The 24,567-nt window shown below is 65.4% G+C and overlaps 1 protein-coding gene across 7 annotated transcripts in view; it reads left to right on the top strand.

Moving 5' to 3' along the window:
- Positions 1-568: 568 nt before the first annotated feature.
- Positions 569-24,567, top strand: part of MEF2D (myocyte enhancer factor 2D) — a 29,684-nt gene continuing 5,685 nt past the window's right edge. Inside the window, exons 1-9 of one of the 7 annotated variants that reach the window (XM_032318102.1) lie at positions 569-924; positions 16,358-16,545; positions 17,174-17,377; positions 18,789-18,923; positions 19,596-19,806; positions 20,005-20,061; positions 21,463-21,653; positions 22,147-22,167; positions 23,278-23,406. In XM_032318102.1, coding sequence (XP_032173993.1) covers positions 16,492-16,545; positions 17,174-17,377; positions 18,789-18,923; positions 19,596-19,806; positions 20,005-20,061; positions 21,463-21,653; positions 22,147-22,167; positions 23,278-23,406 — 1,002 coding nt within the window. In that variant the 5' untranslated portion in view covers positions 569-924; positions 16,358-16,491. Of the gene's footprint in view, positions 925-16,357; positions 16,546-17,173; positions 17,378-18,604; positions 18,743-18,788; positions 18,924-19,595; positions 19,807-20,004; positions 20,062-21,462; positions 21,654-22,146; positions 22,168-23,277; positions 23,408-24,567 lie in introns of all 7 variants that reach the window. The other 6 variants (XM_032318103.1, XM_032318101.1, XM_032318106.1 and 3 more) reach the window with 6 other exon arrangements.

A 24,567-nucleotide genomic window follows, 5' to 3' on the forward strand; every position in this document is an offset into this window, starting at 1 on the left:
CCGGGAGGGGAGGGCCGGCACAGGTAGAGGAGCGAGCGAGCTCCCCAGGTAACCCGCGGCCGGGAACGCGCTGCTCTCCAGCGGGCTTCGGCGCGCCCTAAGATGCGGAGACGGCGCCTGGTCGCCATGCAGCGTCTGCCCTGAATCTGCCTACTTAGACTGCCACCGCCAACTCTCCCGGGGCTCGGGGGTCGAGGGGGCGCGCTCGCGTGCGCCAGTGCGCGGCGGCCGCCCAGCCCCCGGGGAGGACCGCGGCGAGCGCACGGGGGCAGCAGCGCCGAGGGGCACCTCGCGCGGGCCGTCCCTCCGCCGGCCGCTGGCCTCGCCTCCCCGCGCCGCCGGCCCGGCCCCCCTCCCTTCCCCTCCCCTCCCCTCCCCTCCCCTCCCGGCCCGCGGAGGGATCCGCCGCTCCCGGCGCCGCAGCCTAGCCTGGAGGGCGGTGGGTGGGGCGCCCGGCCCGCCCGGCCGGCCGCGGGAGGCGCGAGGCGGGGCCGCAGCCAGGCCCGCCCCCTCAGGCCCCGCCCCGCCGGCGCGGGCTTTTCCCATTGGCCCCCCTGCCTGTCCATCAGCCCCCGGGCCCCACCCCTCAAGCTAGGCTGAGCTGTGCCTACGTCGGCCTCGACTCCCGGGGGCTGGAGGAGTTACCTTTGGAGCCCGAAAGGAGGAAGGAAGCAAAATATCAACAACGCCGAGGCGGCTCGGGCGCTCGGCCCCGGTCCCCCCTTCCCGCCGCGCGCCTGCCCGCCCCCGCGCCCACGGCGGGGGCCCAGGCCCCCCGGCGCCGCCCAGGGCCCGCGCGGACGCCGGCCTCATTTGTTATTCCCCCCCGCCCGGAGCTGCGGCTGCCCGGCGTTGAAGATCCCCCGGACCGGGGGCGAGGGCCACCCCTCCCAGCCGTGACACCCCTTTCCCCCAGCGGGGCCGGTGAGTAGGGAAAAATAATGCGCCTGCCGCTTTAAGAGCCCCCCTCCCCCACCCCGTCCCGGGGTTGGGGTGGAGGGTGGTCTGGACCGTCCCCCTGAGGGGTGGGCTGGGGTGGCCCCCGGGTGGGAGGAACTCGCGGAGCGGGCTGTTTCCGTGCGGCGGCTGTGGGAGGCTACGTGGGGGGCTGCTTGTTTGTGTAGGGACTCGGCCGGGGGACAAGTGCAGGGGGCTCTGACTCCCCTGCGTGCCGGGGTCGGGGTGGGGACCTGCGCTTGGGGGCGCGCCCGTCTGTGGGTGTCGGGGGTTACGACGGCCAGCGAGTGGTCTGGGCAGGGGCGCCATCCTCAGAGGGGGTCTCCGGTGACAGCCGGGAGCGACTGACATTTTAACAGCCGGCCCTCCCTCCCTCTCCCTGCTCGCGCCGCCTGTTCACTCCTCCTTGGCCCGAAATGGTGCAGAAGGGGGCCTGGGAGGGCGGCGGGAGGGTGGGGGCGGGGGGAGCCGCAGCTGTTTGGGAAGCGGGGGAGGGAGGGGGGACGTTGTTCAGATGACACCGGGGTGGTGGGTCGGGGTGTGTGAGTGTGTGTGTTTGTCCCGGCCCGGGGTTGCCGGGTGCCTGTGGACTTGGGACGCCGAGTCACCACGGAGGTGGGCGCGCTCGACCCTTTCTTGGGACCTCCCACCCCCACTCCGAGACCCCCGATCTGGTTTGTCAGCAGCCCCAGTTGGAGAAACCCTGGCCAGAAGTTTGCAGCTGCTCAACATCTGGGCAAGAGTTCTCCAGTCTCTCTTTCCACCAATGGCAGGCTGAACTGGTCTGGGAGTGGGGGTCGAGGGAGTGTTGGGGGGCTTTCAAGGAGACCAGGATGAGTCTTGTGTCTTGCCCTGTGGCAGGCCCCTGCCATCAGATTGGGGTCTCAGGGGGATGGGAGAAAGGGTCCCTTCTCCTTAGTGGTTCAAGCCGACCTCTGGATAGCCTCTGTAGGTCTGTCCTGGCGTTGGGAGGGCTCCAGGGTGTGGGCACCCTCGGAACCACTGACTAGGTTATCCCAGGTTTGTCCTTCTAAGTGGGAGGCTCTCTGTACCTCCTCTTAAACAGGGCATTGTTGGTGGTTTGGGGGAGGCTACAGTGGGTGGTTCCTCTGCCTCCCTTCCCTGTGCTGAGTCCCCTTTTTGAGGTCTCCTTATAGGCCCGTTTTCTTTAGTTTGGGGGTGGTCCTCACCCACCCCTCCCCCAGCCCCTCCGCGGGTCTCCCAGGCAGTTCAGGGGCCGGCCTGGACTATGGGAAGTTTGCCGTCTGGGCCGGTGACCTTGGGCTGCTCTGGCCTCGAGATAGGAGGGGAGCCCAGGCCAGCCCTAGATTGGGTGTTTTGAAGTTAGGGAGCTGTCCACCTCCCACTCCTCTTCAAACCCCAACAGGGAAGTCTTGGGAGCCAAGGAGAGCATGGAAAAGGCACATGTCAGTGTTCACAGATGTCCAGCCCGCCTGTGGCCGCTGGGTCACACCCGCCCCAGGACTTAGCCTGGCTGTCCCAGCTCCCACGGCCTGCCTGGGAATGAATTTCCTTCCTGTGGTTTCCAGTGTGTTGGGCAGGAGGTGGGGGTGGGGTGGGATCCCAGAGAGGGAGGCTGAAGACCCGCTTATGTCTTAGGTTGGGTGATTGGGGAACACTAGGGCCTACGTACGGCTCTTTCCTAGTTTGCCCTAGGATGGGCATTTGGACTGTTGGGTCTCAGTGGTCCTATTCTCTTTGTGGTATCTCCCTGCCCCCCAGCATACCTGTATGTGCTTGTGTACCTGGGTGTGTGTGTAGGTGTGTGCGTGGACATGTGTAAGTGAGGGGTCTCTGGTTTCTCTGGGAAAAGGAAGGGTTTTCACTCGTGTTCCTCTAGGGACCAGAGATGTTGAGCCATGTACCTGAAATCACACAGCAGGTCTGTGTCAGGGCTTCAGTCTAAGCGCCGGTCTTCCAGGCGTGGCTCTACAGTAGGGAGTGACCATGAGAGGGAAGGCCCGGTCCTTGCTCTTGGAGCCTCAGGTCCAAGGGGAGCAGCAGGACCCAGGCAGAGAGAGCATCCTGACCCGTGTGCTGGGGGATGGGCGTGAGGGGCTGGGCTGAGGCTTCTGTCTCCTGTGCCCAGTGCCTGGAACCGAGTGGTGGAGGACTGGGAATGGTGGCTCTGACGTCCTGCCCATTGTCCCCCCTGCTCTGGGCCTGCGGCTCCTGGGCTGGAGGGCCCTGGGCTTCCCAGCTCTGCCCCGCTTGGCTCTAGGCTCTTCTCACAGACCCGGAGATAGGATAGTCTTTCTGGCTGCTGTTATATAATCTTTCTCCAGCAGGGTGGTTTTTTTTTTTTCTTTCTTTCTTTCTTTCTTTCTTTTTTTTTTTTAAATCTTCCCTGGTCTTTCCTGGGAGGTGCAGTGAGGAGAGAAGGCGGAGGGTAAAGTCCCTGGGGGGGGTGGGGGGGTCGTCTGGAGTACCCGTAGCAGGGAGGCGGGGGGAGGCCCCAGCTCCACTGGGGCCCAGGGAGGAGGAGGCCTTCGGTTAGACCCTCACAGATCGCCACCTAGCCTCCCCCACACTCCTCCTCAGTCTCTGCCGTGGGCGTCCCTCGGCCCCCGGCCCCCAGAGGGGCCTGGCCTTCTGCTCATCTTGCTAACCTTCTCCCCCGGCCACCTGGGCCGCTGCCCCCCGGCTGGCACCGGGTCCAAGATCGCGGTGCTTGCCCTGGCCCTGTGGGGGGGCCCTGAGTCGGACGCTCTGCCCCCTTTGCCACCTACTTCTCTGCCTTTGTGGGAGCAAGAGGAGTTGGGGATGGACGGAGGTCTCCAGCAGGGCCCTGGTTGTACTGTTCAGAGCCTGCTTCTCTGCCCTTGTCACCCAGAACGTGGTGGCCTTCCTGGAGAAGAGGGCTGGGTGGGGGGCAGGTGAGAGAGGCTGGCCTGGGTTTGTTTGGTGTCGGCAGTGGGTATGGGAGTCGGACACGGGTCTCGGGTCTGTCGTCAGGGGTCAGGTTCTGGGTCATGGTGCTGTGCGGTGGGGGGCTCTGCCCACCCCATGGGTCCAGGCTGGGACTCTCTGGGCTCCCTGAGGCCCCCCAGTTTGAGGCAATTATCCTGCTTGTTACAGGGCAGAAGGGGGTGGCGGGGGGGAGCACGCATCACCTCGGCATCACTGTCATTGCTGGTGGCTTTTATGAGCCAGTCATGGGGCCGGAGTCCGGCCAACCGTCTGTCCTTCTGTCCCAGTTTGGTGACTTACTCATGGTGGGAGGGGGAGGTGCGAGGTGCTCTGAGCTCTGTGTGGGAAGCTGGACACCTTGCCGGCTTCTGGTTGGTGCCGGGCTGCCCGCCCACCACTGCAGCAAGCGGCCTGGCGCTCAACTTCGGAAGAACTTAGCAGGGTGCTTGCTGAGGGGACAGCGGTGGCTCTCCCTTGGTCTGGGAAAGAGGGAGCTCTAAAGGTGCTTTCTTCCCCAGCTGCTCTTGGGGGCTCTGCTATCTGAAAGGCTCAGACAGTGGCATGGGGCTGGGTATTTATTTTCTCTCCTGCCCCCTTGCCGGGAGCCTGCCAGGGGGTGCTGGCGGGGGGGGGGGGGGGAGGTCCTTGTGCAGGCCGCCGAGCCCAGATGCACCTGGCAGGTTCCCAGCATTTAGGGGCACATGGAGTGAAGGTGTGCGAGCTCATACACATGGGCGTGCGTGAAGGTGTGCAAGCTCATACATATGGGCGTGTTTGAAGGTGTGCAAGCTCATACACATGGGCGTGTGTGAAGGTGTGCGAGCTCATATACACGGGTGTGCGTGAAGGTGTATGAGCTCATACACATAGGCGTGCATGAAGGTGTGCGAGCTCATACACATGGGCATGCGTGAAGGTGTGCAAGCTCATACACACGGGCATGCGTGAAGGTGCGGGAACTCATACAGATGTATGTGAAGGTGTGTGAGCTCATACATGGGTGTGTGTGAAGGTGCGGGAGCTCATACGGGCGTGCGTGAAGCTGTGCGAGCTCATACCCAGGGGTGTGTAGACGCCCACTGAGCAGCTGCCACCCCGCGGGGGTGAGGGCCAGTGAATGGGAAGATGATTAAGGGATTGGAGGCTGCCGATGGGTGGGGGACCAGGGGTGAGGAGGCCGAGGCCTGCAAGGACTTGGCAGAGGGAGGGCTCCCTAGAGCAGGAGGGACTGAGTTTAGACCGCAGATGGGCAGCCCTGGGGCCTGGCTTGCCAGTTGAGGAGCCCTAGCTGACTCCCATCACTGCCCCTGCAGTGCCCCCGGGGCCCCTCCCCGCGGCCCTGGCTCACACCGCCTCTGCCCCCCCCCCGTACCCCCAAGTGGGCCACATGCCCTGGGCTAAGGCAGCTTTCCAGGTGGACGTGAGTCGCACGCACCGGCCCAGAGGCCATCGGAGCACCCGGGAGACCTGGTGGTTTGCCCCAGTCTCGGTCTCCCGCCCCACGCACTGATGAGCAAGGCCACCCCCATGTGTCAAGGTTGCATCTGAGCCCTCGGGCACTGCGGGATAGATCCCTGGCCTGGGGGGACCCCAAGGCAGCTGATTTTTCCTTTTCCTGAGCCTGTGTCCCCACCTCGCCTTTCGGGGAGCCTCGCCATGGTTTTGGCTGGTCCTGGCCGCCGTGCAGACCTGGCGGACTAGCTCCCTGACTCTGCATGGACCCCAAGAGTCCGCAGGGGTGGGGAGGCGCATGTGCCTGCTGTGGGAGCTCTCTCCCTCTGCGGAAGGCTTCGAGGGGAGGGGCTTGTCCGGAGCTCAGCTTGCTGCTGGCCACACCCAGGCGGGACCATATTTACTCATTTAAACTCACCCTCCCAGGAGGCTCTGGGCTCTAGGCCTGGTCACTGACCTTGGCTTGGTGCCTCTGGCTGGGTGCTCTGGCCACTCCCCAGGGAGCTGGGCAGACCAGGGAAGCATATAGAAGAGGAGATGTTTTTGTCCTCTGATGAAGGGACCTTCCCCGCCAGCCGTATCCCATTCGCTCTTCCTTTGGAGACCTAACGAGGAAACTCCTGAGATCCCTGGGGACCCGAGGAAGGGAACGCTGGTCGTGCCGTCCCTGTGTGCCACACTCTGTGCCGGGCATGCAGACACCCAGAGGCTCCTCGGTTTCCTGGCATAATTGTTCTTTATAACTGGGGAACGGAGGCAGAGATGGAAGTGGTTTGCTGAGGGCTGCGTCTGCTTCATCCTCTTCCCCAGTGAGGAGTTAGGGGCTTTGTCTGAGGTTAAGGGAAGGGTCCTGGCGAGCAGGAGGCCTGGGGAAACCTGGGAGGAGCACAGGACGGCACATAAGGGAAGGATGAGCCCCTGGATGCTCCTGGGAGCCCCCGGCCCCAGGGTGGAGGCTGAGGTTCGGTGGGAGGCTGAGGGAGATGTCGCTGTGATTTCCCGGGAAGGTATCTTTTTTTTTTTTTTTTAAATATTTATTTATTTCTTTGATAGAGATCACAAGTAGGCAGAGAGGCAGGCAGAGAGAGGAGGGAAACAGGCTCCCCGCTGAGCAGAGAGCCCGTTGTGGGGCTCGATCCCAGGACCCCGGGACCATGACCTGAGCTGAAGGCAGAGGCCTTAACCCACTGAGCCACCCAGGCGCCCCCGGAGAAGGTATCTTTGCCTGACGGCACGCCATGGCAGGAGGCCCCCAGAAAAGGGACTGAAGGACACCTACCAGTACCCCCTCAAGCAAGGTTTCATGAGTGGCCGGCGTGGGAAGATGGGCCGGCAGGAACTCAGGCTGGAACTCAGGCCTGGCTGACAGGAGCCCGCCCAGGCCCAGAGGTTTGGGACTCTGTCCCGGAAGGAATTGCTTGGACTCCCGGGGGAGGGAAGCCCTGGTCATGCAGGGAACCCACCTCTGCCCCTCATCACTGGTGACAGAAAGAGCTGCTTCCCCTGGGAAAGTAGGGAGGGTCCGTGGGGGACATGTGGGGCCCTCAAGAGCCAGTGCTTGGAAAGTGGGTGCCTCCTTTCTTCTAGACCCCGACGCCAGCCCGACCCAAGACTTGCTGGCTTGGGCAGCCCCCCAGAAGGGGGGGGTGTCCTGGCAGGGACCGGGGGTGTGGGAGCTGAGGCGGCCCTGTGGGGGCCTCCAGGCCTGGGGCTCCGTCTCACGTGGGGTTGGGTTGGGGACGTCAGGCCCACCCCTGCCTCCCCAGCCAGCTGTCTCCCTGCCTCGGAGCCTGTCCTCCTCCTCCACCTTCCCGGGAGGGAGTCTTCTCTCCGAGGATCCCCGGTGGCCGCTTCCTCCCCCCCCCCCCCCCCCCCCCCCCCCCCCCCCGACTTCCCGCCCTGCCCCCGCCAGCAGCTTGGTGGGGCTGAGGGTTGGGAGAAAAGGAAAGCTCATCCCCAACCCTGCGGAGGAGACAGTGGGTGGGGCTGGGGGCGGAGGGGAGGGGTCTGTCTCCGTTCTGGAGTCTTCCTGCTCCAGACTCCGGTTGGATCAAGCAGCATGGAGGCAGGGGGATGGCACGGCTGACCTCAGATTTTGAGGGTCTCTCCTTAAAGTGTGCGTGTGTTCTGTGTCCTGCGAGGGGCAGTGGCTGGGGGTGGCCCTGGAGGAAGGGCCAAGCCTAAAAGGGGGGCTTGACCTTTGAGCCCCTTTCCTCCAGCCCCCACAGCTGCTGGCTTCTTTGGTGACTCCCCTGTGCACCCCCCAGGGCAGGCCTGTGGGCCCAGACTGACCGGGTAGGGACAGGTGTCCTGGCCCAGCTGCTCCCTCTTGTTTCTCCCACCTGTCAGCCAGGGGGTGGGGGGTGAGGCGATGGCCCTGCAGGGGAGAGTAGGAACCCCTTGGCCCCCTCACCTGCTCCCTGGGGCGTGGCAGGGGGAGGGGCTGGGCATAAAGTGTGGCAGAAGGATGGGGAGGAAAGAGGGGGCGGGACCCCCTGCTGGGATTGGGGTGGGGTGTGGAGTCGCAGGCAGGGGTCGCCCAGGGGTCCGCATGCCGTCCCTTCTCCGAAGGGGGCTGTGAGTGGCATCGGGCACAAGTGTTTGTGTCCCTGTGAGGCGGTACCCCCCACCCGCCTGGGCCCCCCCCTCCAGCTGGGCGTCTTAGCCTCACCTGGCTCCTTTCCTGCGAGCAGGGAGCTAATCCCGTAAGAGCCGCCTGGCTGGCCGCCCCGGCCAGGCCAGCCCAGCCCCCCGCGGTCGTCCTCCGGCCCGCCCCCGCCAGGGCTTAGAGGACTGTCCTTCCGCAGGAGGAGACCCAGCCACCGCCCTGAGCGGCCCCTTTAAGTCCTCCGTGGCTCCCTGAGGTCGTGCTGTCTCTAGGAGGATTTGCTTTCTCTGATTGGATTGGCCTCTTTTGGGCCCGTCTGTGACCGTAGGGGGACACTCTCTCGCAGCCTGACCCTCCAGCTTCCCTTTTGTCAGGCCAGGTGCTGCCCCCTGTGAGGGCCCGGGCCTGGGGCCTTGTGTCCTGTCTGCTCCGCCTGCTGGTCCCGCAGTCAGGGCTCGGAGCCTGTCACCTGCCTCAGCCAGAGCAGCCCTGCCCAGCCCTGTGCCCGGGAAGGGAGGGTCCCGACACCGCCCCCCGCAGAGAGCGTCCTTCTGAGACTGCCCACTGTCCTGCCCTCCACTGTCTCCCTTTCCCTCGGGACCCTGCATTCCAGAGTCCCCCTGTGCCCTCGTCCCCGCGGGAAGTCCCTCCCCCCGCTCTAACCATCAGTCCACCCCCGGCCGCGGCAGCCGGGCCGGGGCCCTGGCGGCATTGCTCACCCAACGGCTCTCTGGCCGACCCACCCCCCGAGGCCCCAGCTGCCACTTTCACTTCTGTCTCCCGAGACCCCAGAGGGAAGTTGGGTGGGGAGGTGGAAGGTGTCACACTAACCGTCCCAACCGCTTCAGATGGCCCCGGGGCCCCGGCCACTGCTCTCATCTCTGTGACCTGCGTGGAAGGGCCGGCCGCGGTGGGAGGGATGGAGGCAGGACAGCAGGAAGGCCTTCTGGGGAGAGCGACCGCCGGGCAAGGGCAGGGCCACGAGGGTCGGGGCTCTAACTGGACAGGTGCACGAGCCCTTCCGGACGGGTTGCCCGCCGTTCCCCGTTGGCTGGAGGGTCGTGCTGGTGCCTCCGCGCTCCCCGAGACATTTCCAGCTGCCCCGCTTGGTTGGGTGACTTCTAACAAAGTGAATTGGAGTCGCAGAGACGACTCTGAGGCAAAGCGGCCGCCCTCTGAAGCCCCCCTGAGCCTAGCGTCTGTCTGGCCTGCATGAGGCCGTCCACGGAGGCTTGGAAGCGGATTTTAGAAATGAAGCTGGAGGCGAGAGTGAAGGACTGACAGCCCGTCCTCCTCCTGCCCCAGCCTGGGCACTATGGGGTGGGTGGGGTTTCTGTCCTAGGAACCCCCCCCCCGGGCAGCTGTGGAGCCCCCCTGAAGTTCAGGGATTCTCTGCTGTGGTCCCTCTGTCTCAGGGTCACACCCCCGCCCCGTTCAGGGGAGGGACGAGAGCCCAGGGCCTGTGGGACAGAGAGCTCCGTACCACAGCTACTCTTTTGGGTTCGGGGATGCCTTCTGGCCACGGTGCCCAGCTCCATCTCGAGGGCCCAGGTGTCCTGGGTGGGGGCAGCCCAGTTCCTGGAATGGGAAGTTGAGCCCTGTTGGAATAAGGTCAGAGACACTATGCAAATCCCCATGCAAATGAGCGGTAGTGAGTCAGTGCTCTCTGGCTGCTGGGTAGAGCATGAAGCAAGGCTCAGGCTTGGGTTCCAGAACCAGCCCCACTAATGACCATGACCGTGACCTCGGGGGGACAGTGACTACCCAAGCCCTGGGTCTGATAGGCTTTCCAGGTGTGGTTGGAGTTGGGGAGGCTGCGTCTCTGCGGCCAGGGCCGGGGTGTGCCCCCTCTCCCCTGGTACCGCCCTTGCTGACCACAAGCCTCTGTCAACCCTTTGCTTCGTGTTACGAGGGTTCAGAAAGCCCCTTGTGCCTTTATCAGCCCCGTCCCTCCTGTCTTGTGGCCCCCACGCTGTCCTGCCCCCTGGGCTGGAGGACAGTGGCCAGCCAGGCCATGTTTTCTGTTACCTCCCCGTGGAGGATCCCACCCCTGACCTCCCTTCCTTTGGGGCCTTTCTAAGGAGCACAGTAGCCAAATGGCTTGGCTGGAAGGGCACTCGGATACCCTCTCCCCTACACCCACCCGTTGTACTGACCAGTGGGAAAGAACATGGCGGGGGGCGGGCAGTGACTTACTCAAGGCGACACAGTCATGTAGGGCCAGAGCAAGGGCTAGAATCCAGGCCCCCGGCGCCCCTGCCAAGAGACACCGTGCTGCCCTGGGCTGCCTGTTGCCCAGCCACAGCCGCCCCTTTGCTGCTAGGATTCCACCTCCTCCCACCCCCAGATTCTTGCAGAGATCAGGCCCGGTGGCTCCAGAAAGTTGGGAGGGTTTAGGGTGAAGGGTGGTTCCCAGCAGCCAGCCCCGAGGCCCCCGGGGACAGCCAGAGCTGCGGTGGGCGGTGCTGGAGCCTGGGTGGGGGACTGGCCGCTGCCACTGTAGGGCACTGGACACTCTCTGGCCGCTGCAGGCAGGATGGCAGCTAGACTACGGGAAGGACAGGCTGGGGCGGGGAAGGGGGTAGGCTCGGGAGTCAGACCCTCCCTGGAGAGGCGTCTCCTGGGCAGAGAACAGGATGACCCCATCCCAGGGATTTGCCCCGAGGGAAGCCTGGGGTGGGGCTCGGGAGAGGTGTCCAGCGGAAGCCGCGGGGCGGGTGCCCGGTGCGCTGGCCACGCCGGCTGCTCATTCTGGCATGGCCGCTCCTGTCCCTTGGGCCAAGGCTGCAGTGTTTGCCACCACTTGCCTTCCTAGGGCACCTGGGACCTGAGACCACCCTGTTCTGGGTCCAGCTAAGCCTGGACTGGTCCTCCCCCTCCCCCCAGCCCGCCAGCCCGCCCCCAGGTCCCTGTCGGTGAGTTAAAATTAGCTCAGTGCCCAGGCTAAAAATAGCCCCTGCCCAACCCTGAGGCTGCTGGGCTGGGGGAGGGGAGTTCCCGAGGGAGGGGAAGATGGTGGGAACCAGGGGTTTGGGAAGGGAGCCTGCCAGCCGGCACTTGGAGGGGAGGAGGATGGGGCTGGGGATTGCCTGTGCCTTTGCAAGCAGACACTGGAACTGTGGGGTGAATGAAGCGGGACCCTGGGCTGGGGGGGGCGCGGTGGAATGGAACAGCAGAGGGGAGGGGGGAGCAGGGTGGGGGCGTGAGAACTGGGCCTCCGGGTGTGGGCGAGGGGCGCTGCCCTCACTTCGGAGGACCTCAGAGATGGCGAAGGAAGGCGCCCCCCGTGTGTACCCCAGACCTGGGAACCCCAGCACCCTCTTCCTGGGCCCTGTGTGTTAGTGTCGGGGTTCACCTGCCTACCCCGCTCTTGCGGAGCGCACCTCCCTGTGTCTCTGCTTGGAGGGGAGAGGCGTGGAGGGCTGGGAGCCCTGGGATGGCTCAGGACTGATGGGCTCCTGGGCTGCCCTCTGCCCACCGTGGGGGGCTGCCCTCTGCCCACCGTGGAGGCCTGCCTGCCCTCAGGAGCCCGGATGCCCTCGCCCTCCGTGGGACCTGCCCTCTCTGCTTCGTCTGTTGGCCGGACTGCCGGGATGCAGAGGGCAGGCCGGCATCCTGTCCGATCGTGCCCCCGTGCCCAGCCCAGCTTTTGGGCGCAGCTGAGCTGCCTCTGAGCCTTGCCGCCCCCCCAGCCTCTCCTTATCTGTCTCTGCCTCACCCCACCCTCGGCCCCCCTCTTGGCCTCTCGGCCTCTCTTTCTCTCACCCGTCTGGGTGTCTGTCCCCTCTACCACCCTCCTCCGTGTCTGCCTCACCACGCCTCCTCCCTCGTTAGTGAGCGGGCTGCTGGAGGCCGCCTGACTGTGGGGGTGACAGGTGGATTGGATTGTCACCCCCTCCCCCAGCGCCTGCTGCTTATTTCATGCCCTGCAGCCCAGCCACGGGGAAGGGGCGGGAGGAGGGATGACAGCTGTCTCCAGCGCCGCCTGCAGCCGGGATCAGCCGGAGAGGAAGGGATGGAGGGCCTGCCTGATGAGCGGAGAGGGGCGCAAGCCCAGTGCTCTGTGACGGGGGCTGCCCGCTCAGCCTCTCTGGGCCCCTGCTGCGTCTGACCTGCCCTGGTGGCGCCACTCTGGAATCAGATGCCCTCAGGTTCCTGGGGGCCGCTGGGCCCTGGGGCAGCAGGCCTGGGGGGGTGGGGGGGCCATGGGGAGGGAGGAGAGAGGAGCTGGAAGCCATGTCCGGGCGCCCCCAGGAAGGGCATCTGGGCCACAGCTGCTGCAGGTCCAGGAGGCTGCCCCGGCAGCCCCCTGCACTCTCCCCACTGGCCCCAGGCCACCCTCACACAGGAACTGAGATAGCATCATTCTGAAACCTGAGAATGGTTTGAATATTGCTCAGGTACCAAGAGGTGTTAAACTGGGGGAGGCCCGGCCTGTTTTTTCTCCTGTGGCCCCTCCAGCCCGAGACCCCCTTTAGGGTACACTTTGCATATTGTTTGCACCTCATTTGCATGTAAATAGAACCCACTTCGTATTGGGCCTGGATCCCAGCTTGGACAGGTGGCCCTCGGGGTCCCTGTCAGGTGGTGTCAGCCCCCCAGCCCCCTTCCCGTTTGCCGGGGCTGCTCTGCCGCTGCCTTCCCTAAAGAAGGTGGGTCTGTGCCTGCCTCCTGGGCTTGGCCCAGCTGCCGTCCCCTCCCCCTGTGCTCTCCCTGTCCCCACTCCCTGCCCCCAGGAGGCCAGCCTGCCCAGCTCTGTCCTACCGGCACTGCCTTGAGTGGGAGAAGCAGAAACTGCCAGAGCCTTCCAGGGGCTGCTTTCGGTGACACAGATGCTGCCAGCCCGAGGACCCGTAGCTGGGTCCTGAGGTCAGGCGGGCCCTGGGGCCAGCAGAGCCGGACAGCCAACCCAGCCAACCCCGCTGTGTCCACAGCAGCTTGCTAAGCCCCCTCCAGCCCTGGGCTCCAGGAGAGACAGCCAAAAGTCAGGGCTGGGAGGGCTTCCTAGAGGACGGGAGAGGGCCGGGAAGAAGAGGCCGAATGGGGGCAGGCCGGGCCAGGGGGCAGAGGTGCCCCCAGAAGAACAGCTGTTCGGGCCTCTGGCTCCTGGCTGCGTTAGGTCACCGGGCGGGGGCTAATCAGGGAGGCCCAGGTGTTCATCAGGATCTTCCTAACTGTGGGAGGGAAGCGGGACAGGACGGGCCTCCTTCACCCTGATGGGGTCCATGTAGGGTCCTCGGGGCCCATCCAGGCCCCAGCCACCCTCCTTCCAAAGTCACGGGTGAATTCGTGTTCTGGCCCCAGGGCGCTCAGACTCTGGGCCAGGTGGAGCAGGCAGCACGGGTGGAAGGGGGGGAGGTTATCAGAGACCCAGCCTGCTCCGTGGGGGGCTCTTGGTCAGATAGAAGGAAGGACTGCCCAGGGCAGGGGCACCTCGTCCTCTGGCGTTGCAGGCACAGGGACAGGAGCAGCGTGGGGGGGGGGCAGGAAGCGTGGAGTCCGGGGCTCCCCTGGCAGAGGGGACAGACTGGGCCTGGTCTTTTTGTCCCTGACTCCACTCTGGTCAGAGGATGCTTGGGGCGGGGGTCCTCTGTGGCTTCCCTATCTCTTCAGCCCTGATCCCTCTTGCATCCCAGCTCCCCCAGCATGAAGCGGGGGTGGGGGGGTGGTGTAGGAGATCAGCCAGGGAGCTGGTTGCCAGGCGACAGTTGCCTAAGCAACCCCATCCTCTCCATCTCCATGTGCTCGGGGCCGCTCCGCAGACTTCAGAGTCTCACCCTCTGCACCAGGCAGCCCAAGGATGGGGAGGGCTGAGGCCCGGCCCAGAGAGGCGGGCACGCTCGGAGGGCCGGTGCTGTCCAAACATACAAGTTCAGGGGCACAGTGAGAGGCTGCAGGTCCCGCAGCGGGACTGACCGGAGTGAGACCACAAGAAGGCCTTCTCACAGGGTCGTGGGGGAGACGGTCCTCGTCTGAGCAGAGCCTTCCTGAGCTCCTCCTTGGGGGGGGTAGAGTGCGAAAAGGCCGGACGTGGCTCCTCCGGCTGGAGCTCGAGCTCCCGGGGAGCCGGGCATGGAACGGAAGCGCGGGGATGTAGCCAGTGTGCGGTGGTGGTAAGTGCTAGAAGGGCAGGGACCCTGAGGACCGAGGGAACGAGGTCAGACTGCAGGAAGGACTTTGCAGGGCTCCCAGGAGCACAGAGAGGCTCTCTCCCCACTTGGAGGAAGAGAGAGAACTGGCCCGAAGCTGATAAGAGGCCACATCCCAGCAAGAATTTGCTTTTGCACAAAAGGCGGCGAGAGGGAGCTGGGGGCCTGGGTAGCGGAGGGAAGGTAGACGCTCTGAGCTTGGGAGGGCGGCCGTGAAACCCGTTACACGAGGCCGGGCCAGGCTTTCCAAGAAAAAGCCGTCGTCGTGGCCCCCTTGTTCTCCGCGCCCCTCTCCGCCCTCCCCGCGAGCCCAGAGTCCCGCAGCTCTGAGGAACACAGCTTTGGGGTTGTACTGGGAAATGGATTGATGGGGGCTGAAATCCTTGGGCTGGGGCCTTCCACGTGGTCTTTGGCAGAGATGGAGCTATAGGCAAGGAGTGGGGCGGCTGCTGGGCCACTCAGGGCTGCGGGGGCTGGGTGGCTGTTGTCCCGTGGGGACAGTAGGGGGCCCAGGACCCAAGGAGTACCCGGAGAACAAGGGAGAGAGGAAGAGGTTTGGGATCCCTGTCGCGGAGAGGGGGATGGAGGATCCCTCTGGCTGTGCGGGAGTGCCATGGGGTTGTTACCGACAGAGCAGAAGCTCTCTTTCCAGCTGGGCTAGGGAGAGCCTGAGGGCCAGTCCTAGGGGCAGGAACTGATGGGAAGGGGTGTTCCTGACTCCTCCCAAGTACAGATTCCCTGCCTCCCCTCCCTCTCCCCTGCCCTCCTTGACCGAGCTGCCAAGGCTGAGCTCTGCCGTCTACTGTGGGACCTCAGGGGCCGTGGTTGAGGGGGGCTGGAAAGGCTCAGGGAAGACTCAGCAGCCCCTGAAAGTGTGCCTGTCCTCTCTGCTCAGGTTGGGGGCACTGAGACCCCACCTGCTGGACTGTGCTGTAGGGTCTCTGCCTGGAGCTCTGTGGTTGGGGGTCAGGCTGGACCTCCACGGCCAATGCTCTTCCTCAGACCCAGAGTGGCTTTGGAAAGCATGGACCTCCTGCTCCCTACCCCCCCACCCCCGGCCCTTCTCCCAGAAGGCTCCACCTCTGATTCTCCCCATTCACAGAGCCCAAGGGGCCATGGGCTCATCGCGTGCCTCCATCCCACCCCAGGTCCATCCAGTCCCTGAGGGCTCACCCAGCCTGTCTGGGCACCGCCCACACCTGAGCGCGGGCACTTCCTGGGTCAGCCTGGGCTTCCCTCCGCACACACTGGTCCGCCCTGGAGCCGCCCAGCTGGCTGCTGAACCTGCGGAAGATGCGGGGGGTGCGTCTGCATGCTCCTGGAGGCCGGCAGCCTCGGCGCACGCCAGCGGCTCCGTCCTTGATCCGTGCTTCCGGGATGGGGGGGCAAGGCTGGGAAGGGCTGGAGCCCAGACTGGACTCGGGTCCTAGACGTGGCATGGTCCCCCAGAGCGGGCATCTGCAGGCTGAGCCCTCGGGGCCGCAGCTGCCCCTGTGCCTGTTGTTGTCCCTGAGCCCTGTGGCCCGTCTGTGTTTACGTGTTGTGCAGACCCGAATGGCCCACGGGGCCCAAAATAGTTGTGGATCGCCGTGGACCCCCGCGCGAAGAAAGCTTGCAGACTCTGCTGTGGGGGGGTGGTGTATGTATCTGTTTATTTTAAGCAGCAGAAGTGGCTCTTGAAGCAGAACTTTGAGGCAGAGGCCCATGGAGGAGAGGGGGATACGGGCGTGGAGCAGCCCTCGAGGGAGGAGGAGGAGGAGGCTCTGCAGCCCCAGCCCCACCCCGGGCCCCCAGGCTCCAGGCTGCTCTGTGTGCTTGACCCTGGGCCGCAGAGTGCACCTGTCCTGGCACCAGGGTTAGCAGTGCGTGGCCCTGGTAGGAGGTGCTCTCTGCACCGGGCGCTGCGAATGGCAGTGCTCCTTTAGGCCCGAGGGGCGGTCGGCAAACCTAGCTGTCTCTACTCCAGGTGGGTTCTGGGCAGAGGAGAGGGCTGGGGGCATTTTCCAGGACCCAGACCCTTGGAAGCCAACTAACTCTGTGTGATCTGGAACCCGAGAGCAGCAGCGCTGGTGTGGAAAGAGCCTGGTCTGGGGCCTGGGCCTGGGCGTAAGGGCCTGCTGCTGCCTCAGGGCACCCCCATGTCCCCATCTTGAGGATGGGGTGGATGCCGCCAGCCTCTCCCGGGTGCGGTGAGCCTGGCCTGAGTGCTAGTGCTAGCCAGGGCTGACTGTCCTCTCGTGACCCTCCCCTCCCCTCCCAGGACGCTGTGCAGAAGCTGTCCTGCAGACCATGAACTGAGCCCTGGTCCCAGGCCGTTCATGAGCACAGTGTGAGGCGCGCCCAGACCCGCCACCCAGCGATCCCTGCCCCCAGCACTGAGGATCCCCGGAGAAGATGGGGAGGAAAAAGATTCAGATCCAGCGGATCACTGATGAGCGGAACCGACAGGTGAGAAGGGGTATTGGAGCCACGTGGAGGGGGTGAGGGCAGGGAGCTGGCCTCTGCCTCCACTCGCTCCTGCTAGTCCAAGAGGGCTTCCTTGAGGAGGGGGCCTCTGGAGGCTATTACGGAAGGGGAAGGACTGAAGTGGGAGGAGAGGAACCCCCAGCTCCCTGCAGCTCTCGGAACTCTGTATCTTAGAACTCCAAGGCTTATCTGCTGCTGTAAGAGGAGACCTGGGTGTCCCCCCCAAGTACCCCCCTGGCGCACCCCACCCAGGGGCCATACGCCAGCTTCAGGCCATGCCCAGGCACACCCTGTTCCCCAAGATTAATTCTCCCCGTCTTGCCACAGCAGGGGAAGGTCTGGGAAGCCCTCCCGTTTTCCTCCCTGACCCACTCTGTCCGTGGAGCTCTGTCTGTCCAGATTCTCCCCCGTGGAGCTCTGTCCGTCCAGATTCTCTGTCCGTGGAGCTCTGTCCGTCCAGATTCTCCCCCCTTCCACGAGGCAGCTCTGCGCTGCACGGTGGCCTACGCGGCCGGAAGGTGCTGGCCTGTCCCCGCCCACCCCCAGGCCAGGGGCTCCAGAGCAGGCTCTTACTGAGCCCCACCCCGCCGGCCCTGCCTGCCGCCCGCAGGTGACATTCACCAAGCGTAAGTTCGGGCTGATGAAGAAGGCGTACGAGCTGAGCGTGCTCTGTGACTGCGAGATCGCGCTCATCATCTTCAACCACTCCAACAAGCTGTTCCAGTACGCCAGCACCGACATGGACAAGGTCCTGCTCAAGTACACCGAGTACAACGAGCCGCACGAGAGCCGCACCAACGCCGACATCATCGAGGTGGGCCTGGGCGCGCACGCTCCCGCGTCCGGACCGAGGCGGCGGGCGGGCAGCCGCCGGCCCAGTGTGCACGCCGGCCGGCCGGCGGCTGCCCGCCCAGCCCGCTGCGCCTCCACTCGTGCCTGTGAGGCTGGCAGGACGCCCCTCTGCTCCGTCTCCCCCTGGTTCTTTCTTTTTCTCTCGTCCATCGTCGGTCTGTTCTTGCATCTGACTCCGTCTCTGTCTTTCTTCCTGTTTCCAGCTCTCCCGCTCTGCCTCTGTCCCTTTGTGGGTCCCTGGGGTTCAGTTTTCTGTTTCAAAACAAGCCAGCATTGCAGGCTGTCGGAGGACACAGGCCTTGGAATCCAGTGGTGGCCTTTCCTGGCCATGTGTCCTCGGGCCGTGGTGCCCACGTCCATGAAGGAGGGCCGGGGCGAGCTTGGAAGGGTGTGGTGGGACTTAAACGAGACAACCCAGTTCCTGCTTCTCCCACGGGGCGTGCGTGCTTTCAGGGAACAGAACTTATGCCAGTGAGGCGGGTGCCCGGGAAGCCACAGGCTGGGCCTCCCGCTTGAACTCCAAGATGTGGAAGAAGTTACCTTAGTTCTGTAATAGAGAAAAGAGATTACTCTCAACTAGAACGGAAGACGTACATTCGTTATCCACTAACGACAGAACGAGCGTCTGTGAAGGTGTTTAGAGCAGGAAGAGGGAACTCTGGGGTCTGCTCCACACCTACCAGGTGGTCCCCGACATGGCGAGGGCCCCCTGGCAAGGACAGCGTGTGGGGGGGTCGCACAGCAGGGGCTCCCTGTACGCCAGCTTCCTAGGGCCTCTTCCTCTGTCTCTGTCTCCGCGTCTCTCCCCCTCTTCCTGTGAGTAGGGCTGCCTTTCCCTCGTGGGGTACTGGGGGTGGTCAGGCAGGGGCTGGCCCCCCTCCCCGGCATCAGCTCCCAGCCCATCCCCCCAGGGCCCCACCCACCTGTCACCTGGGAAGCAGGGGTCTGTGCCAGGTGCATTGTGGGCCCCCGCCCCAACCCACCCCGCGGGGAGCCCTGGGGCCTGAGCCACTCGCACAACCCCCCCCCCCACGTCCTGAACCCACCACGTGTTCCCACAGTAACACGAGGAGGAGAAGGGGGCGGCCGGGACATGCTGGGGACCCTGAGGAAGGGGGTGGGGAGAAGGTAGGAGGGCGTCGGGGACCCCGCCCTGCTGACGCCGGCTGACGCCCTGCTGCGGTTGCAGACCCTGAGGAAGAAGGGCTTCAACGGCTGTGACAGCCCCGAGCCCGACGGGGAGGACTCGCTGGAGCAGAGCCCCCTGCTGGAGGACAAGTACCGGCGCGCCAGCGAGGAGCTGGACGGGCTCTTCCGGCGCTACGGGGTGAGCCCCACTCACCGCCTGTCTGTCGGCCCCTTCCGGCCCCCAGGCGCTGCACAAGAAGCACAGGGAGTGTGAGAGCCCCGAGGCGGACGAGGTGTTTGCCCTGACCCCCCAGACGGAGGAGAAGTATAAAAAGATAGACGAGGAATTTGATAAAATGATGCAGAGTTATAGACTGGCCGTGAGTAGTCGCATGGGGCCGCCTCCCGCGGTGCATGGTGTGGCTTCCGCCGGCCCCCGGCCGCCCCCCGACGCCCGTCCCGCGCCGTGGCTGGCCGTCACCAGCGAGGCGCCACCCAGCCGCGCTGTGGGTGCCCGTGGCCCTGGCTGAGTCTCCGTGTGGGCGGAGTGCGGGCCGGGAGCGGCCGCAGGGCGTGTGTAGATGACGTGAGGGCCGTAGCCAGCAGGAGAGTAGGGCCGGGTGTCCGGGGTCCTTCATGGACACCGCTGGCCCGAGCCACCCGCTGAGGGAGCACAGGTGACATGGGTCCCGAGCCTCGGTGCAGGCCGTCCCCAGCTGCGTGGGTGCGTGTGGGTCTGTCCTCAGGCCCTCTAACCTGCTCCCCGTGTGTCCCGCCTGGCTGAGGACTAACCCGCCTCCACTGGGGGCCTTTGGGGGTCCCTGGCCCCGTCCGCTGCGAGCAGGTCTCGTTCTCTGGGCCAGAGCTCTGTCCCAAAGCGCTCCCTCCAGCAAACCGCCTCCGAGAGGGCCAGGCGGGAGAGCATGAGCCGTGGACCCTCGCACACACAGCCCAGGATCCAGGAACCCGGGCCTGCCTGTCCAGCCCAGCCACAGTGGGTCCAGGGTGGGGGTGTCGCCTGGCCTGACCCCGCTTCTCCATCTTCTGTCTAGTCCGCTGTGCCGGCCCCCAACTTCGCCATGCCCGTCACGGTGCCTGTGTCCAGTCAGAGCTCCCTGCAGTTCAGCAATCCCAGCGGCTCTCTGGTCACCCCTTCCTTGGTGACGTCATCCCTCACGGACCCGCGGCTCCTGTCCCCCCAGCAGCCAGCGCTGCAGAGGAACAGCGTGTCCCCGGGCCTGCCCCAGCGGCCGGCCAGCGCAGGTGAGGTGGGGAGGAGGCCCGCCGGGCGCTCGGGGCTTCCGTTACCAGCAGGAGTTACCCTTCGCCCAGCACAGCCCTCCGTCGCTCGCTTGGGTGGCTCCTGAGGGGAGGGACCAGGGCTCCTGCCGCTCTGCGGGCCTGGGTCCTGCCGTGGAAGGTGCCGTCCCGCCAGCTCACTGTGGCTCTGTTTGTCCCCAGGGGCCATGCTGGGGGGCGACCTCAACAGTGCTAACGGAGCCTGCCCCAGCCCTGTCGGTGAGTGGTCGGCTCGGTGGCCTCGCAGGCCCCAGGGCCCGAGTTGAGCCCGAGGGTGGTCCGCAGCCCTAACTGGCGTGGGCGGCCACCAGAGACGGAGGCTCAGGGAATCCCGACAGACGGGAAGAAGAGACCCACGTCTCCGCGGGGGGAGAGGGAGGCGAGGCTTCTCTGGTGAGCGGGGCGTCTGGGTGGGTTCTGGAGGATGCCTGTGTCTGGCGCTGCCGACGCGTTCCTGCTCGGACCCCCGGCCGCCGACAGCCTCTCCCCGGCCCTGTGCTGCTGGCTGGCTGGTGACGATGACTTCAGATGTCACCGTTGACGTCATGCCGACATTCCTGCCGTCCCCGGAGTGATCCGGAAATTGGGATGGCGGCAGCCCCACCCTTGGAGGGGAACGGTGTGTTCCCGGGGGACAGAGCAAGGTGACACTCAGAGCTGTGGTTGTCCCCACGTCTCTGGGCTTTAGAGTCTGCAGCTTAGCCCCAGGCACCATCCAGTGCATCGTTGGGAGTGACGGGGCACCAGGGTCGGGGCGTGGAGGGCACGGTGGCCATCCTTTCATGTCTGAGGAGGGCGAAGAGGGCCGGAGAAGGGCCTGCAGTCTCCAGGCCGAGGCGGGCCTTCCCTGTGCCCAGGCCCAGCATATGGAATGTGGGTGGGGGCTGGCATGACGTCCAGCCTGCCACGTTGCCCTGGACGAGTCCGTGTGCCTCTGCCCACCAGGCCTCGAGTTCCCCATCCTGGGCTTGGGGCTCACCCCCCTCCCGTCTGCCTCACGAGGTTCAGCGTGAGGGTTCAGTGAGCTCGGATGAATGAGGGGGCCTGTGTAGATGGTGGCGCAAACGCACGAGGTCCTTATGACACTGGTGGTCACCAGTTGTGGGGGGGGGGTGTTATCGGTCCCCCGTGACCAGCAACAGCACCACCACCGGCCGACGGCTCATCTCCCCCGGGGCCGTGGGCGTCCTGTCCCGTGTACCCCGTCTCTGGCCAAAGCTGCAGTCTGAGTGGTTGGGGTGCCTCGGGGGTCCTTGCGGAGGCCCAAGTCCCAGGCTGCCCTCCCCATCTGCAGCCGGGCCCCTGTGAGAAGTCAGGGCAGGTCATGGGGTCGGAAGGTGCTGGACACCCTGTCCTGTGTTACCAGAAGGGAGGTGGGGAGGCGAGGCCACGCGGCTTCTGGCTCTGGAGCTTTTGCCCCTGTGTTCTGGCCCACATTGCCTAGAGCCAAGGGAATAATCCGGTAATTCCGGAGTGAGGGGGCTTCTCCTCTTCTCCTAGGACGGGGGTTTTCGGGGAGGATCAGAGAGCTCAGCAGTCCCCGCGAGCCTGAGTGTGGAGTCCTCACAGGGGTGGAGGGCTGGGTCCGCATCTGTCCTCTGACGCCCTTTCCTCCTCTAGGGAATGGCTATGTCAGTGCTCGGGCTTCTCCTGGGCTCCTGCCCGTGGCCAACGGCAGCACTCTGAACAAGGGCATCCCTGCCAAGTCTCCACCTCCGCCCACCCACGGCGCCCAGCTCGGAGCCCCCAGTCGCAAGCCTGACCTGAGGGTCATCACCTCCCAGGGAGGAAAGGGGTTGATGCATCATCTGGTGAGTGGGGGTCTGCACCGAGGGGCAGGGGCTGGGGGTGGGGAAGAGCTGAGCTCCGGCAGGAGGGATGCCGGCCAGCCGGTCTGTGGGACTGCCCAAGGGAGACCACGAAAGTTGGACTTTCTGTGAGCTCTCGCTCTCCAGAGGGCCCTCCGAGAGGTCGGAACGTGGACGTGCCACCCGTGAGGGCAGGAGGAAGGGACAGGAGGTGGGAGACAAGGTTCTGTGCCAGGGAGGGGCAGGGGGGAGGTTTGCCAGCGCCACGGAAAGACGAGGCTTGGATCGTGACGGGTTCCTAACTGGTTCCTAACTGGTGGACATCGGGCTGTGGCATTTTCTGGAGTCAGTGTGGACACCAAAGAGCCCTGTCCGGGCTGCACAGCTGTCCTGCTCCTGTGCGAGGGGGTGGACGGGGCGGCCGTGGGGGCCGGGGAGTGAGGCGAGGGCCAGGGCCGTACACTGAACCGCCCCTTGCTTTCATTTCCGCTCCCAGACGGAGGACCACTTAGATCTGGTAAGTGAGGCCCAGAGACGTGTGTGGTGGCTTGGAGCCCTGGGTCAGCCTGTGGCCCTGCGCGGCCCTGGGGAGCGTGCGCCCCGTCCCTCCAGCGGCCTGTGTGCTGTGCGGTGTTTCCTCCGTGCTGGGCGGGGTCCAGGGCTGAATGGGGCAGGGGTCGGGGGTCAGATGTGCACGTGCCTGTACCTGTGTGTGCGTGCCTGTGTGCCGTGTTCACCCACACCTCCTCTGCTCTGCGTGTGCGCACGCGCGTGTGCATGGGGTAGGGGCCGGCCCCAAGCCTCAGCGGGCCTGCCTGCTGGGGCCCCAAGATGCCCGTCTTGGGGGGGCTGCGCCGGACTTGCCCCCGCTCCATCCTGCTGAGCTTGGGACCCAGGACGGGGGCCTCCTTAGCAGGGGGCCGGCGGGCAACGACAGCGCGTTCCCAGAGCGCAGAGATCCCAGGCTGAGCCAGATTTACCTGGGGCTGGGGGTTGGGCGTGTGGGAGAGGGGCTCACCACAGCCCCTCTGCCTGGCCCTGCTGGTCCCGCACGCAGCGCACCCCGCATGTGCTCAGGCAACGGCAGCTGCGCACGCGCCCTCCCGTGTGCACACTGGCCACCACCTGCCGCAAGGGCGGGGCCTCTCCCTCCCCGGCTCCCCGACGGGGGCCAGGGAGGCTGGAAAAGGCAGCGGGTTTTGGCGGCCAACACGTCGGCAGTTTCGGCCGCAGTGTGGGGCTGGAATAAACAAGTGACTCAGCGGCGGATGGGGCTGACAGCCCCGCACACGTGTGTGCACACGCGGGCCTGCGCCACGCCAGGCCCGGCGTTCCCGCACAGAGGCCCGCACGCTCCGGCTGGGCGTGCGGCGAGACGGGCAGGGAGGGCGGCCCAGTCTGCTTCTCCGCCCGGCCAGGCGCGTCTCCCGCCCCGGGTCTCGGCCTCTCTGCGAACGCGCCAGCAGTCCTGCCTGTCCGCCTTCGCCCTTCCAGACCGAGCCTAGGGCTGTTGGGGGCCTGGGGCCTCAGCCTGTCCTTGGACAGGAGGGCTGGGGGGAAGGCAGCCCACCCTCCCGCCACCTGCCTGGTGACGACCATCCACCGACCGACCCCTTTCCTCCTGCAGAACAATGCCCAGCGCCTCGGGGCCTCCCAGTCCACCCACTCGCTCACCACGCCAGTGGTTTCCGTGGCAACGCCCAGTTTACTCAGCCAGGGCCTCCCCTTCTCCTCCATGCCCACTGCCTACAACACAGGTGAGTGCTTGGGCTCCGCGGCCTCCCCGCCCACCGAGGGGCCTGGCCTTGGGGCTGGACCGGGGCCCGAGGGGGAGCAGGAGAGAGTCGCTGGGGGGGAGGGGAGCCCCCACCTGACGGAGGTTGCCAGGGTCAGCAAGTAGAAACCGATGCCCACTGAAATTTGAATTTCAAATAAAACACAATTTTTGAGGATAAGTGCGTGTCAAAGACTTTCTTCTGCTAAAATGTTAAAAAATTACTCATTGTTTTGTCTGAAATTCAAGTTAATAAGTAGGTATTCCCCATTTTTAATCTAGAATCTAATGGAGAAAGGAGTCCCTGCCCTTAGGGAGCCTCCTGTCTGAGGAGGAGCCAAGCCAGAGGTCGGCTGACCAGGGGGCCCAGGGCTGGGGAGGGGAGGGGAGGGGAGGGGCATGGTCTGGGCAGCACAGCCCAGCACAGCAAGGCTCTCCTGGAGGAGCAGCAGGAGGAGGTGAGGGAGACGGCGCCGGCGGAGCAGGCCAGAGACAGAAGTCTGTCAGGGAGGTTTGCCCGACTGCCAGGAGCGCCAAGAGGGGCTCGGGGAGGAGGGAGGAGAGGGAGCTGACGAAGGTGGGGCAGGGTGTGCGGGCGGAGAGCCGCTCGGAGACATGGCGGGGAGCCTCTGGGTGGAAGAATTCGCACAGGACACCCCGTGCTCAGGCCCTCCTGAGTCCCCCACAGTCCCCTCCTGGGAGCAGTTGGTGACGCTCTGGGCCATCCTGGCCTGCGTTCCACACCGGACTTGCTCACGGGGAAACGCCTCAGCACCTTGTGTCTGAGGATTTGTTTCTCCCGCCGAGACCTCAGGTGCTCCACAGGGTCCCAGTCCCGGGACTGGCTTGTGCTGCGGCTGTGTTGTGCTGGATCAGACTAGACCAAAAGGCCCTTAAACTCCCGCCTCCCCAGCCCCTGCTCCAGAAACCTGCATAGGTGGTCGCACGCTCCTGCCTCCTCCCTGGGAACAAAGCTAGAACCACACCATTGCAGACACAGGGAAGCCCCCTGGGGCCAGACAGGGAGCTGGGGCAGCCCCGCCACGGTGAGGGGCCGGGCCCCGCCAACCGCGTCCGCATGCAGATGTCCCTGCCCAGGTGTCGTGTGGTCACCCTTCAGCCCTGCGCCCTCAGCCCTGTGCT

Source organism: Mustela erminea, chromosome 17, assembly GCF_009829155.1.
Source record: "Mustela erminea isolate mMusErm1 chromosome 17, mMusErm1.Pri, whole genome shotgun sequence".
Lineage (NCBI taxonomy): Eukaryota > Metazoa > Chordata > Mammalia > Carnivora > Mustelidae > Mustela > Mustela erminea.